Raw genomic sequence first — 14,657 nt, 5'->3', positions numbered from 1 at the left:
AAACCGAGAATTAGGAAAGTGTAGAGGAGCGGAGAGTAAAGATGCAAAAGACTTAAAGCAGTGTTGAGAAAATCTAAGGGGATTTTGATTTTTAAATAAGAATGTAATCCTTCAACAAACAGATTTGAGTTTTAGATTTGATTTAGAACTGAAATGCTGTCATTTTATCCTGTTACATTGTATATGCACTAAGGCAAGCTGTGTAATTCTGCACTTAGTTGAGCGTGAAAGTAAAGCTTTTTGTTTTTACCTTCCAAATCACAAAAGAAGAGATGATGATACAAAAAAGGAAAACAGCCTTATGTTAAAGGAGAACACCTTACTGCAGTGATGCTTGTCTGACCAAACTGGTGAACTCCATTCCGTATTTTAACTTGCATTTTGTGCTAGCTGTGGAAAACATAACCTAAATTGGGTGTATAAGAGGTGAGATCTATATTAATTGGTCTTAAAGCTCTAATGTACTCCTCTATAGCAAAACAAGTTTTAAATCATTGAAACAACTCTACCTCTGTGCACATTACTAAGTCTTTAACCACCTCACTGAGTTACAGAATATTCCCAGTTCTTCTCAGAAACAAATAAAAACACCAAATAACAAGAAGAAGTAAATAAACAATGGATATGACCCAGGAAAAGGAAGATCTGCTTTGCATGTATGTGACTTATAAACAATATAATAATTGATAATCTATGTCCTACACCTTGCTATGAATGACCATGTGTGAATGTCAGCTGGTGCAAACGAGAGTCTCCGTTTAGAGCTTGGATTTTCTTTCTCTCACGCCATCCTGCTCTGCTTTGTGCTCCTTTTCCAGAAAAAAAGCGGGTGAACATATTTAGATACTTTCCATGTACAGCAAAATTTCAAGAGTTCACATTCCAAGGACTCACATCCCATAATTCACACCTTGCAGAAACACAGGGTTTTCTTTCTTAAAGATTATAAAACAGACCTCTCTGGCTATGCTTTATAGCCCTCACACATTTATTGTTCCACTGTCTTGTCCTGGATCAGAAATTGATGAAATCTTCCTTGAAGTGAATTGAGGGACAGGGATATTGAAATGCTGATATTTCTGTATCAGTCCCAGTCTTCTTCGTTTTTTACAAAACCATATTCTTGCGGCTGGTGAAACCAGGATTAATTTCTCTGTGTGAACATTAATATGGCCTCCCACTACCACATTCTCTACATCCCTCCCCTAAGACCTTGAAAATAGAAACGATAATATTTCTCTCTGTTTTGTTTCAGCCTGTAGGAGGAACAGCGTGATTAGTAATTACCTGTGTAAGAAAGAAAGAGAGCCCCAGCAAAGAGTGTGGGAGCATAAAACTGCTATAAGAGAGAAGTCAGGTCATACACTTTGCATATTAGTTTCTAACAGAGTGTGTTCTCAGTGGACAGTTTTATATAGTATGAGAACGAGATGTGCAGAGAAGTACAAGCTCCAGTCAAGTATCTACATCCCAACTGGGAGACAGGCTAATCAGGAATTTTCAGCAACAGATTTTTCCCCAGAATATGCCAAATTGTCATTTGATAATTGCTGTACATTTAACATAGTTAATGTCAGTGGAAAAAAAAAGGGGGGAAATGTTTAAACATCGGCAAAAAAAGTTGAGGGGATGCTTCGGTTACCGAACCCCTCCCTCCCAGCTCCATTTCCTTTCCTCTCTTCTCCCTCTGCATTTAAAGGTTGTGGATGGCCATCTCTTGTCTCTATACAGGATGGTTCTTCTTCAAGTCAACTGCTGAGAGAGAAGTCTTTTTCCACCAACAGTATCTAAGTATCCCTGACGCTGAGCACCTGAAGCCTGAAGAGAGACAGCCAACAAAGGACGTTCGTCCTTTGCGAAATACAACAATTAGAGGATCAGGACAAGAACTAGGAAAGAAACTGAAGAATTAGTGACAGCTGAGAAGACTGAAGACACAGCAAGAGCTATGATGAGGCTTCTGGCGTACTTTGGAGTTGAGGTTGTACAAACACTGACTGGTTCTTATGGAGCCTCTACCTGGGGAAGCTACTATATGGCTCCAGGGCTCCCCAGGAAAGCAAAGAGGAGACAGCCATGGAAAGGAAACCCCTTGCGCTATGCTTTATGCTATGAATTTCTGTAAAGGCTTCACAGCATTTCTACACCAGCTGAGGAAGCAGTGCATGGGCTTTCTGTTCTGCTCACTGGAAAAGAATATGAAAGAAGCTCTGAAAATCCCAGGGAGATGTATTGCAAGTTGTAAAAAGCATTTGTACAATATGGAAAAACACAAAACTTCTTTCTTCCTGACATCTGCAAAGTGAAAGACAAAAAAACACATAAAACTATCCTAGAAATGCACACGTTTTCTTTAGAACTTGAAAGGCCCATATGATTCAAAAAATAATGTATAAAAATTCCATTGGGATTTGTGTTTATTATCGTATTCACACCACATTCTACTACAGTTTGCTTGCTACTTGTTCTGCAGCTGCTGAGGAGTTTTGTTTTCCAGCTAGTCTCTCAGTAACTACATGATGGCCTGTAAAAGCACAGAAGATTTTGACTACTGAGGAAAAGAGAATGTAAAGGTATTTTAAAATAATCCATAACTCCATCTTTCTTTCTATCTCCTGATCTGCACGCTTTCGATGTCTTGCTTTATCTAGTCATTATATTGGGTTTATGTGGCAATCAACAAACCCGGGTTTTCCGGGATTTTTGAAAAGAGAAAGAATCTATATTTCTATGAGTTTTGTGATATATTCCTCAGGCGACTGTGAAATTACTTTTTTTTCCACTTACAGCATAGGGATAATATCATCTCATTTTGCCAAATACATGGTATTGCAGATGTCACAGAGCTTCAGAAACATCAAAATATATGCCACTAATACATTGAAGTGATTACTCTCCTTTGTACAACATTCCAGAGAAATACTTGGTATAATCAGTGTCTTCCTTTCACACACCTTGCATATTTTTCCCATAGCACAGATTAGAGAGGTATTGTCTTTCAAAGCAAAAACTCAGCTTAACCCAGAACACCTAAAGACTTCCAAGTGAAAAACACTGGAAAGTTCCCTAAACGGAAAATGAAGAATTATTATAAATACAGCAAAACATTCAACTGTTCTTAAGAATATTTACAGAACACAGCACATTTTATAGTCAGATTAAGCTAATCATTACATAAATAGTTTTGACATTTATATTTTCACCAATGTGATTCATACAATGTTTTAAGATGTCGGCAAGGATATCATTTTTCCAAAGTGTTATAGTTTGACTTACTGGGAAGTACAGAAGAAGTGATCCAAAAAGAATGGTTTCCAACAGCACCAGCCCTGAAGCTCTGATACTCTAGAAGACAAAACACAATACAAAATATTAGAAAATTCTCTCTCTCTCTGTGCCATTTAGATGCCGAGTTCTTTGCAGAAGGCACCTTCACTTTTGTCAGTATAATGCTTCCACAGTAATGCTTATTAAAGCACAATATTAAGCTGTCTGTCATATTGGCATGCTCCACATTCTTTAATTCACAGGCCCATTACAATGGTTGTGTTTTACAAAATCCAATTTAAAAAATCACTCTTTCCTATGTTAAATACTATTCAACACACATTACCTGGATACATTTTGAAACTGCTAAAATTGCTCTCAAGTGTGAAGAATTATGGATCATGGGAATTACAGATATGAATTTAACTGTAGAATTTGTTCTGTACTATTTAAATTTCAAGAAGTCCTTCGAACATTTTGAATTATTTAATATTAATGACTTGGCTTCTATAATACGCATGAATAATCTACAATTTTACTGAATACAGAGTGTGCTCTTAGATTGAAAGCGCCTTTATTTTTCCTGAAATTTTGTGCAAAGATGTTGATTCAGACATTAACTTGTCAGGATTGTAAAATATCATGACATTTTCTCACTGATTCTAATGCAGTCGCTCCATCACAGTTTTCTTACATTTTAAAATAAAAAAAAAATCAATTCTTTTTCCTAATACAAAGTGTATTCCACTAAGTTTGATGATTTATGTATATTGCATCTGTGCCTTATCTTAAAGACAAAACACGAACACTGTTTCCCATTCCTTTAACCATCTCCTTCCCTTGAGATATTGTTTCACACACTGTTCTGGAAGAAGGCAGTGCTTTCCCAGCTGCAAGCAATGCAGCCAGATAGGACAGCAGAAGAGGCTTTGCCAAAAATCTTTTGAAAAATCCGCTTCTTTCACATCATAAAATCCTCTTGTGGGCTGGAATCAATGGCTCTTGGTAATCTCTCTAATGGTTTTAGATGGGAGAAGTTTATCTTTCAGAGGTAAGGCAATCATAAAAAAAGAATCTCTATCTGAATGGATTTACAGACAAATTTTTGGTGCCCTGGGGTCCAGTTTCTGCTTGCAAAAGATTGGTGGAATTTTCTAGATAAAAATTCAGCTTTTCAGTGAATCTATAATCTTAGATTTCCTATATTGTTTTTTTCCCAGGAAAATCTTGAGATCACACCTTATTTCCTTATTTTTTGGCTGGAATTTTTCATGTATTTGAGAATCATTATTGTGGCTCCTCTTTTCTAGACTTTTCCAATTTTTTCACTTTTCTTTGTGGATCTTAACCTTAGACTTTCATATGAAGGATTGCAGAACTGTGCTGCTACCAGCCTCTAAAATTGCGCCCTGAAACTGAGACATATATATTTCTAGCAAAATTTTCATGGAACTGATACACTTCCATGAAATGTTTCTTAAAAAGCAAAGCAAAACAAAACAAAACAAAACACCAACAAATAGATAAAATACTTTAACTATCTTTCCAAATAGAATGCAATGCCTGCCTTAGCAACTGCTGAAACTTGAATATTGACCCACAAGTGCAGCTTATACTTACACTGGGTTCCTGCAATGCAAGGCATTTGTTTCAGGAAAGCAAATTAAAGCGGTTTGTTTTTTGTGGTTTTTTTTTCTCTATTATGATGTTGGGTAAAGTATAAACATAATCCCAAATGCAAAAAGCTGGTGAACTGGTAACTGAAATGCCAGTGTCAGGTTTTTAGGCTCAAGTGATCCCGTTGTTCAATGACATATCAAATTCAAATGAGTCAGTACTTTATATAATTTATTTCTGTTACTTGAATAGATAGGCAGCCTCACCCACTACTATGGTAATATAAAGGTGGTCCAGCGCTCCCGTACTGCGTTTCCCCATGTAACAGCCCAGCCTCACTTCATCTAGAAGGATGCTCCAGAGAGACACTCACAATGCATATATATCAAGAGAAAAAAAGAATTGCCCAAAACACATTGATTCTGTATTTGTGAGACACTCATTTGTTATAAGCATCCCTAAACAATAAACAAAGACCTGAAGGGATGATATTATCTTTTATGGCTGCTGTAATAAAATTGTTTATTTACCCATATTTCTGTATTCAGATGCATTCAACTTTTTCAAATAGCACTATAAAAATCAATACATATAGACACCTTTTCAAGACTGTTTTCTGCAGACGCTTCTGTTCTGATAACACCAAAAAGCTGGAAGTAAATGTTTAGATGCCAGTTATAAAGTCATTAAATGGAATACTTCCAGGTTATTTTAATTAAGAAGTGACTAGAATCCCAATTATTTTATAGCTTAAACATTTGAAGCTATGGATCATGCACACTGCTTTGACATGTATAATAGAAAGTGCAAATATTTTTACAAACTATAAATGGCAGTGTGAGTTAGTTCACATTTCTAATGAACACATTGATTTAGCTTGAGTGAGACGTAAATCTTGTGTGCAGCAGATGAAAAAGAAAAGCTTAGAAAGCTTAGAAAAGGTTAAAATCTGCCTGTTATTACACAGGTTTCACACTTTGTGATGTAAAGTTCCCAGTACTATATCATAAATTTGAAAAAAGCACTACAGGACCATGTCCACAAGATTCCTTATATGGCCCTGACTCTGCCATAGCTGGGAGCTCCACATGTTTTGATACAGTTTTACTTCACAACATCGTAGTAAGACAACGGCACTTTATTCACTGGGAATTAATGCAGAGGGGTCTTGCCCAATACCACGCAAGACACTGACAGAGGTCAGTGGACTCACATCTCCTGCTATTGAGCAATACTCAAACCACTGAAGAAGCTTTTTTTTCTTATTTTGCACAATGCATCTGGATATGACAGAATGGCTGAGAAAGTAGCTGAAATAGGTATCATAGAGAAGATGGAAATGATCTAAAAATGCTGGTGTTCAAACAGCTTCTGTGTGAACATGCTTTTCTAAACAACTGTTTCACGTCCTATTCAGTCTTTTCTTATCCAGCTTTTTTCTGGGAGGCGTGATCATAAGATAACCTGCAGGGGCAAAGAACTTCAGTGTTTCCAGCTCTTCTTCCAAAACAATGAATGAACCCACGATTTTCTTCTCACCTGTGTTCCAGTAGGAACCATTCTCTGTGAATCCTGTCTATGTGCTTCTGTTTCCTGCCCCCAAAGAAGCGTGCCTTACAGAGCAACACTGGAATTCAAAATGAGCTTGAATCCAGGTTTTGACTGTGCTTTTATCTCAGTCTTTGATACCTGAAGAATGGGGGGTTTAACCCAATGTTTACAGATACCACAGCTCTTCTTAACAGGATTCTTCAGCAAATGGAGTAGACTTTCTGGCAGAGATGAATGCCACCCACAGTGATGACAAAAAGCACAAAACTTCAAATAAAAGCAGTACAACCAAAGAACTATTTTTGCATAAGTGTAGAGAAAAGAAAAAAATGGGATGGAAATGGAAGCATCAGAATTCTCCCAAACTACATTTTTGAAACTCTAATTGTTAATTTTTTCTACTGCAAAGAAAAGGAGATCTTCTAATAACAAATAAAGTAATATGAAAGTTTTTGGTTTAGAAAACACACATACATTGATTTAAAAAATATATCTGACTTTTTTCTTCCAACAACCCCCACGATAGCCCAAGAGGTCAGGTGCAGGAAATAAAGTCTCCATCCAGCCCTGAAGCTTTAATAACAGGGAATAGCTAAAGAGGGGAAAACCAAAACTATAGCAGGATGTTTTTAAATTAATTTATTAGATGAAGATATTCTATGTTTGATAGACAGTATTTCCACCAGTCTCTGAGCACCAGTTTTTCCACCAAAAGTTGAATCCTTCACTGTACAGACTTTGCAAATACAGGCCCCTAAGGCATGGATGTGGGCAGCATCACAAATGCTTGACTTTATGGGAATCTCCAACATACATAGCAGCGAATATGCCCACATACCTCAGGAAAAAAACCTTTGCTCTTTTAAGAAAACAAATGAAAGAATGGAAACAAATGATAACCCAAAGCCTCCACCAACTGCTGTCCACCTATATTGTCTGCACAATTAAAATTCTCTGATGGAATTCACAGAAATCAGGGCATTTTAGGATATAGCCCTGAAATTCAATGCAGTGGGATTTTCTTCCACTTGCATGTAACATTTGCTCAATTTCTTTTTCTCTTCCTTAACAGCTGCATGTTTTTTTGCATCTGCCTTGCTTGTTGGCATTTATTTTGGCTTTTGCTTATTTATTTCTCTGGCTGTTCATCTTGTGTACAGTTTGTTTATTGCCACTTCCTCTGTGTGCTCATTTCCCTTTCAGGGTTTTATTTCTATGTTTACTTATTTGTGTCAGTAAAACTGTCCTTTCTGGTTTTCCCTGTCTCACTTAATGGTTACACATTGCTGACACCTAAGTGATACTGCAATTTATTTTGCTTCTAGCGTCATACTAACTTTCGCACTTAGCGTAGCTACCTCTACCATACATTTTCCACATTGTCTAGGTTTGTTTGCTTTTTAATTAACTGAGATCTTGGTTTAAATATTTTTTATTATTATTATTATTATTATTATTATTATTATTATTATTATTATTATTATTATTATTATTATTATTTCAAAGGAGGAAAAATAATGATTGAACTAGGCATTAGCTTCAACCCAGAAATACTGGAATCAAACCAAAAGGAAGCAATTAAAATAGTATGGCATGTATTACACTAAAGGTCAAGACCAGGTATGTACTGGTCTCTACCATCTTCTTCACCCCGAGCCAGAGTTTTTTTAAAGAGTAGCTACCATCCTTCAGTTCTGCAATGAACAATAAGGTCCACTAAGAAAATTCTAGCAAATTTGATGCAAGTTGTCAGCCATGAGAGAAATTCAAGTGAATTACAATCAGGTGTTCCATAGGAAGCTATCAAAAGGGCCAGCTAGCAAAATGCAAGATAGGTTTAGGTACCTGGTAGCAAATGCAAATAATGAAGTAGTGTGAGGACACAGGACATCAAGGCCCCTGTTTGGTAGGCTTGGTAACTTCTGAATCACTGGGTATGTAATGCTACACCTACACAGAAAAATTAGCATACTAGAACAGTAAAATGTCTTGCATCTGTATGTAATGTACATTGAGAAGCTTATATGGAAAAAGTGAGTTCAAGTAAACTAGTGTGACTTAGGGACTGCCCCAGGACTCATAGCTGAGCACACATTCTCATGTTATACAGCCACTACAGACTGGACCGGCACTCCAACTCAAGGAGGAAGATGCTAGAAATATTCACAGCAACTCCTCTCAGATGGGATGTAGCTACTAACAGTTGTGAGATGCTACTGACTGTTTTGCATTTCAGTGACTACTCAAAGTTAAATGAGTGTTGGTGATCTAAAGTAAACTGTTAAAATTACAGAGGTTAGATATAACCTCTGTGCAAGATTCAGGATTTGATTGCAACTCTGCATTCAGGTATAGGGTCAGATTCATGGGACATGATATCACGCTACATGATGTGGCATGTTCAGTTCATAAACAAGTTGAGGAGCAGCTACACTGAAATTGCCTTTGTAGGCTTCCCCTTGGAAGACAAGACATAATAGTGGGTCACGGTAACCCCATGGCAGATTCTTTTCATCAGTCAAGCAAGATGCACTGATGGAGAGGAGACAGAGCCTTGGAGTAAGGGCAGGGAAAGCAAAATCAGGGTGCTGGGCTCCAAGGCAGCCCTGTGAGAAAGGAGAGCTTGCCAGACCTTGGTGTGGTCCAAACACATAGACAGTCAGAGGCATTTTTCTTATTAACTATGTTTTCAATACTGAAATCTCAGTTCATCATGTACAAATATTCTGAATTAGGAAGACAAGGAAGCAGAGGCTGGTTCATTACTTCTGCTCTCCTGTGAAGCAAAGATAGCAGTGTCTCTGAAGCAATTCCTTTACAGAAAGCCTCATTCACTGTTTATTAAATACAGCTATTTTCTTTCTCATATATCTTTTCTTATTAATTAAAAAAACCCAAAAACAGTATCACAGGAGGGAAGCCGTTCACCATAGGTCCGTGCTGTTCTGTGAATGGCAGCCCAGCTGAGAGAGAAGCACCCCTTTAACACAGAGTAACTCATGGGACTCGTCCAAACCAGCAGGACTGGGGCTAATGCCTGCTCCACAAAATACAGAAGACTGTGACCACTCGTCAGTGCCCGAATAAAAGTAACATGACTGAGGTGCAGCTGCTTCAATACCATGCAGGTGTTTAACATGTAGATCATCCTGATTCCATTATGAGTTTGATGTGTGCAGCTTTTCTAAGCAAGCAGCTAGCATGTTAGAAATATATGGAGAGAAAACACAAATTTATTAATCTGAAAAGAAAAAAAAAAAAAGTGAGGTGGAATGGGCAGGTAAAGATAGAAATAATATGGGTCCTAGAGGTCACATCTGCAAACAAATATTCATTTGCAAAGTCTTGTGACAAGAAAAATGACCAGTGAAACTTGAGACTTGCACAACTTTTCATAGCAAGATCACCACTGCTTATTCTCTTGAATATATTAGAAAAGGAGGTGTCTGGGAAGGGTGACAGAGCAAAAATACCTACTAATCTACAGAATGGATTTGGAGAAACTAAAAGAAGATAAAGTAACACTGCACAGACAGGTAAAGCTGTAACTACTGACAAAGGTAAAACATCAATTAGCTAGCTGATATAAAGCAATATTATTCACTACAATGAATTAAAAGGATGTCGAGGAAAGTTACCAGAAAAATTCTTACAAATAAAGGTTTCTTGTTCTAATCTACTTTATCCAAAGGAAAGCAAATAAGGTAAGTTCCAAGTCTTGATATTCTCCAGGATACCCTAATAAAGGGAATATGAACCTTACAAACAACTAATCATTAGCTGAAAGAAGACTGAGATGCTCTTTTCTTTTCACAGTTCCTGTTATCATGCATGCTTTGTATCTAATAAATAAACACTCTAATACGCCACAATGTGCATAATAAAATTTAACTAGTCTCAGAATCACTGACTCATAGAAACGTTTGTTGGAAGGGACTTCTACAGGTCATCTAGTTTCATCCCCTGGTCAAAGCGGGAGTACTGCCACCACTAGATCGGGTCAGCCACAGCTTTGTCTATACAAGTCTTAAAAAACTCCAAGAATGGAGCTGGGTAACTGATGTGTTACCCAGCTGACTCTGGTCTGGCACTTCTCTCCTAGTGAGAAAGTTCTTCCTAATGCCCAGCTTAAACCTCCCAAGCCATAATTTGCTACTGTTGTCCCTTGTTACTTCCATCACTTGCCATTACTGAGGAGAGTTTGGATCTGTCTTTGCAACCACTCTTCAAGTAGGCTGCTACTAGATTGCCCCTTAGCTTCCTCTTTGCCATCCTATCGAAGCGTAGCTCCCTCAAGCTCTACCAGTAGGTTATATGCTCTAGTCCCCACTAGCAATCATCCACTGGACTCTCTCCAGTTTCTCCACACTCTTTTTGAACCACGGAGCTCAAAACTGGATCCAGTATTTCAGGAGCAGCCTCACTAGCACTGAGTAGAGAGGAATAACAGCTTTCCTTTGCCTGCTGGCCATCCTCCTGTTGCCAGTACACAGTTTTCCTGGATTGTGGTGAGAGCTCACTGTTGGCTTGTATTCAGCCTGATTCCACCGGAGCTTCCTGCTCTTCGTCAGCCAGGCTGCTAATCAGGGCATTTGATTAACGAAAAGATCAGGATAAAGACTTATACATACAACATATGAACAGATGCCTTTGTTAAGACGATGGTATCAAGGCAAGGGGTTTTCATAGAGCTTCCTGATCCATCTCATTCCAAAACTGCATTTCAGCCAGAATTTTTTATCTGACTATTGGTTCCAGTTTTGGATCTGAGGGAGCTGGAACTGCATGTGTCTGGAGCATGAAAATGGAATTTCATTCTCTAGTCTTGGTATTACCTTCAGCTACTTCATAAAGAAACTGACCAAAACAAGAGGGCAGCTCCTGGAGAAAAAGTGAAATGGTGACTACAAAAGCTGAGGAGCAAGCATGTGTAGTCTAGCTCTCAGATGTCACTGGAGAAGAACAGGTAAAGCCAGATCACGTTCACATGACAACACTTCAAAGGCGGGATTTCAGTGTTACTGCACTGTTTGGTTTGCTCCTGAGGCTTTCTCCGTGGCGGGAAGGAACTATTCATCAGCTCCATCCATGCTACTGGCAGTCCGCCTCTCAACTTAGAGCTTTACTGTCTATTGCCTGTGAAACTAATGAGGGGGCAGGGAGTTCCTAGGTAGAGCAAGCCAAGTATCCTGCATCTTACCTTCTGTTTCCCCCTTCCAATTGCCTTAGCAGAGCACATTTACTTAACTAGGCCTGCAAAAAATATTGTTTGTGAAGGGCTGTTTTATGCCTTGGGATTTGCTCAAACTTCAGTCTATCCATACCATCTAGACCACATTAGTAGCCTTTGAGATCAAGTCATTCCTTATCCCTGGATCTCAGAAAGTAACACCATTTCTGTGGCAAATCACATTAGGAAAGGAAAGTCATACGCGCCTCTTGGGCACTGCTAAAGGGTCATAAATAAATGCTTAACAATTATTTGCATGAGGGAAATTAAAAAAAAAATGTAGCCAGCCAAGTTGCATCAAATGTAACAAAACAAAAAGCTAAAATGATGGATAAACAAGCATAGAAGATATTGCATTTCAATTCTCTGTGGTCTAAGCAATCCAGGAAATACAGCAGCATTAATTAGCATTGAATTTCTGAATGTCATCACACAAAGTCAGTGATATGAGTATCAAAGTATTTTCAGAGAGGAGAAAAAATAAGAAATTAAAAGCCAAAATAAAATTAAAGTCATTCTGTATCTGCTACATTGTATATTACTGAATTAACAGAACTGTACCCTTTTGGTGTCAGTCCAGAAGACTGCAGATTTCTCCAGGGCCACATGTCACTGAGTATTATATGAACATGGTACCATGGAAACCTACCGAGGGGAAAAGGTTGGCATATTCTGATTTTCTTTCACTTTAATTAAACAGTTCTGCCACTTTTACAATATAAAGAATGGCCGAGTGGAACTGTGATTTAAAGAGAATTTCCTTTTGCAAAGGTGGCTTACCACCAGAAAGTGAACTTGCCTTACAGATAAATGAGGCCTACAAGAAATTATTACAAAAAAAGTGAAGACAGATTTTGTCTTTGATCTCAACTTTGAATACAACACATTTGTACTTATTAAACTGTAAAGGGTGTCCACCACTCAACGTACAGCTGGAAAGGACATACGGATACATGACAGAATGGTGCAGAGGCAAGGAAACAGAGAACAGATACAGGTTTGTTCTGCTGTGCTAAGCTAATGTATTTGAACTGACTAGATCAATTACTATGTAAAACTGTCTCAAAACAAGTGAAACAAAAAGCTTAGCTGAAGGTACATGTGATGGCAGCGTGCTCGCTCTCTGGTGCTCCCAGGTGGAGTAGCTTTGGCGTGACCCTCGTGGTGCAGGTCTGGCAGATCCATTCTGCTCTGCACATGAGGACACAGGAGATGTGATGAAAAGTTACTGGATTGTATTCCTAAATCTGTCTCTTACTTCTCTGAAACCCCTCCCTGCTCAAATTCTTGTCTCCTGGTACAGGTGGTTCTTTACTTCTATCAAATGACAAAAGGGAGAGGAGATTTTGTCAAGTTGAAAATATTTGGTCTGAAGTGGAGCTGGTTGAAATGTTTTATTACCAGTTCCTTTTCTTACTAAAATATGCCTTCCCAGCAAACAATTTTTTCAGTATGACTATATTTTTGCTTTGATTTCCATGCGCTGTTTTTCTAAAGCCCATTGAACCTTCTTCCTGCCTCTCATCCCATAGAACTTTTCCCAATTACAAACACATTGTTATCTTTTTCAGTGAAGAAGCTGTATGGAAAAACTAAAGTGCTAATTTTCAGAAATATTATTTCACTTGAAATTTACCTTTAAGAAATAGAATATAGAGATCCTTCTTTCTGTACCTGAGGCTGAACTACAGCGAGCAAGATGTTTGGCTCCTCTGTTAAGAGACAAAAGCTGGAGCTGCCAGGTCCCAGACAGCCACCGACATTAAAAAGAGCAGAAAAGAGTGGAAATGCATTTAATTGTCGTGGTTATCTTAATACTGTTCACACCTGAACAAGGACTACTAGCAACTAAAGAATGGGCACAAAAGCAACTGGAAGGAGTCCCCTGAAGCCTCAGTTAGGTACCCTGAAATGGTGCTGTCATCATTTTTTTATTTTCTCAATAATAAATTCAGGGACTGATTAGGACTGCTACCCGGGAAAAGGGAAATTTCAAATGCCATAACAAGGCTATGTTTTCATTTTATTATTGTTGGTTGACGTACAGAATGCAAGCAACTCATTCCCAGCTAACTGCAGGAAACACTCTTCCCTTCAAGACAGAAATGGTTGTGCCTCTTCTGAAAATTTCTTTGTAAAATATTCAAGACGAAATTCTGTGCCCTGTTCAACCTCTTACCACACTGACAAATACTTTTAATGATAATTGTTCTATTTGAATAATAGCCTCCTAATAGAATATGGATTGCAAATACAGCAACTTTCATAGCAAAGGCCAATTTTCCAAAGATAGGCCTACAGCTACATGCTGCCACTTAAGCTACATTGGCAAATTGTCAGAATTTTCTGGCATTTGCAGGTTTTATGCAGTATTCCTAAATCAAATAAATATAATCCTCATGTTTCTTCATTTCCCTTTGAAGAATACTTACACAAAGGTCAATTTTTTTTCTATTACTAGTTATAGCTGAACTCAAATAGAATATAATTATTAAATTTACTTTTTACTTGGAAAAAAATCAGGAAAAGCAAAGGTCAAGCAGCCGTCAATCATAAATCAATTTCATTAAAAGTGCACAAGATGTCAGGGACCCAAGAAATCCCCAAACAAAATTTCTTTTTCAATTCATGTGGCTCTTGATCCTTTCTGTTATACAAGTAATAAAACCTGTTACGATATATCATGATGAAGATAAGGTCTTCTGCATGGGTTCTGCTGCATATAAGTTGCACTACACCACCTACAAGACAGACACTTAAAAAACCAGCATTTGGTGGTAAAGAACCCTCACAATGAAAATGGTTAATGTCCCAGGAACAACTTTTCTTATAAGAGCAGGAATTCCTTCCTTGGGGACATACTGCTTAGATCAAGATACCTGGTTCTCACCAAATAGTGATGAATATGTAGATGAAGGAAAATCAGTAATGAGGTAAATAATGCCTAAGTTCAGTTTCAGTCTATTCACATTCTTATGGTTAATTTAAAAGC

General features: G+C 37.9%; 1 protein-coding gene across 1 annotated transcript in view; it reads right to left on the bottom strand.

Moving 5' to 3' along the window:
• GPR158 (G protein-coupled receptor 158) overlaps window positions 1-14,657 on the bottom strand; it is a gene marked incomplete at both ends in the record, with an annotated part of 211,396 nt that overhangs the window by 86,731 nt on the left and 110,008 nt on the right. The window contains one exon of the mRNA XM_082307042.1: window positions 3,277-3,345. Within this exon, the coding sequence (XP_082163168.1) occupies window positions 3,277-3,345 (69 nt within the window). The remainder of the gene's footprint in view (window positions 1-3,276; window positions 3,346-14,657) is intronic.

Source organism: Platalea leucorodia (assembly GCF_965183815.1).
Source record: "Platalea leucorodia genome assembly, chromosome: 1".
Lineage (NCBI taxonomy): Eukaryota > Metazoa > Chordata > Aves > Pelecaniformes > Threskiornithidae > Platalea > Platalea leucorodia.
The sequence above is the reverse complement of the archived record's forward strand: the minus strand, read 5'-3'. Positions and strand labels throughout refer to the sequence as shown.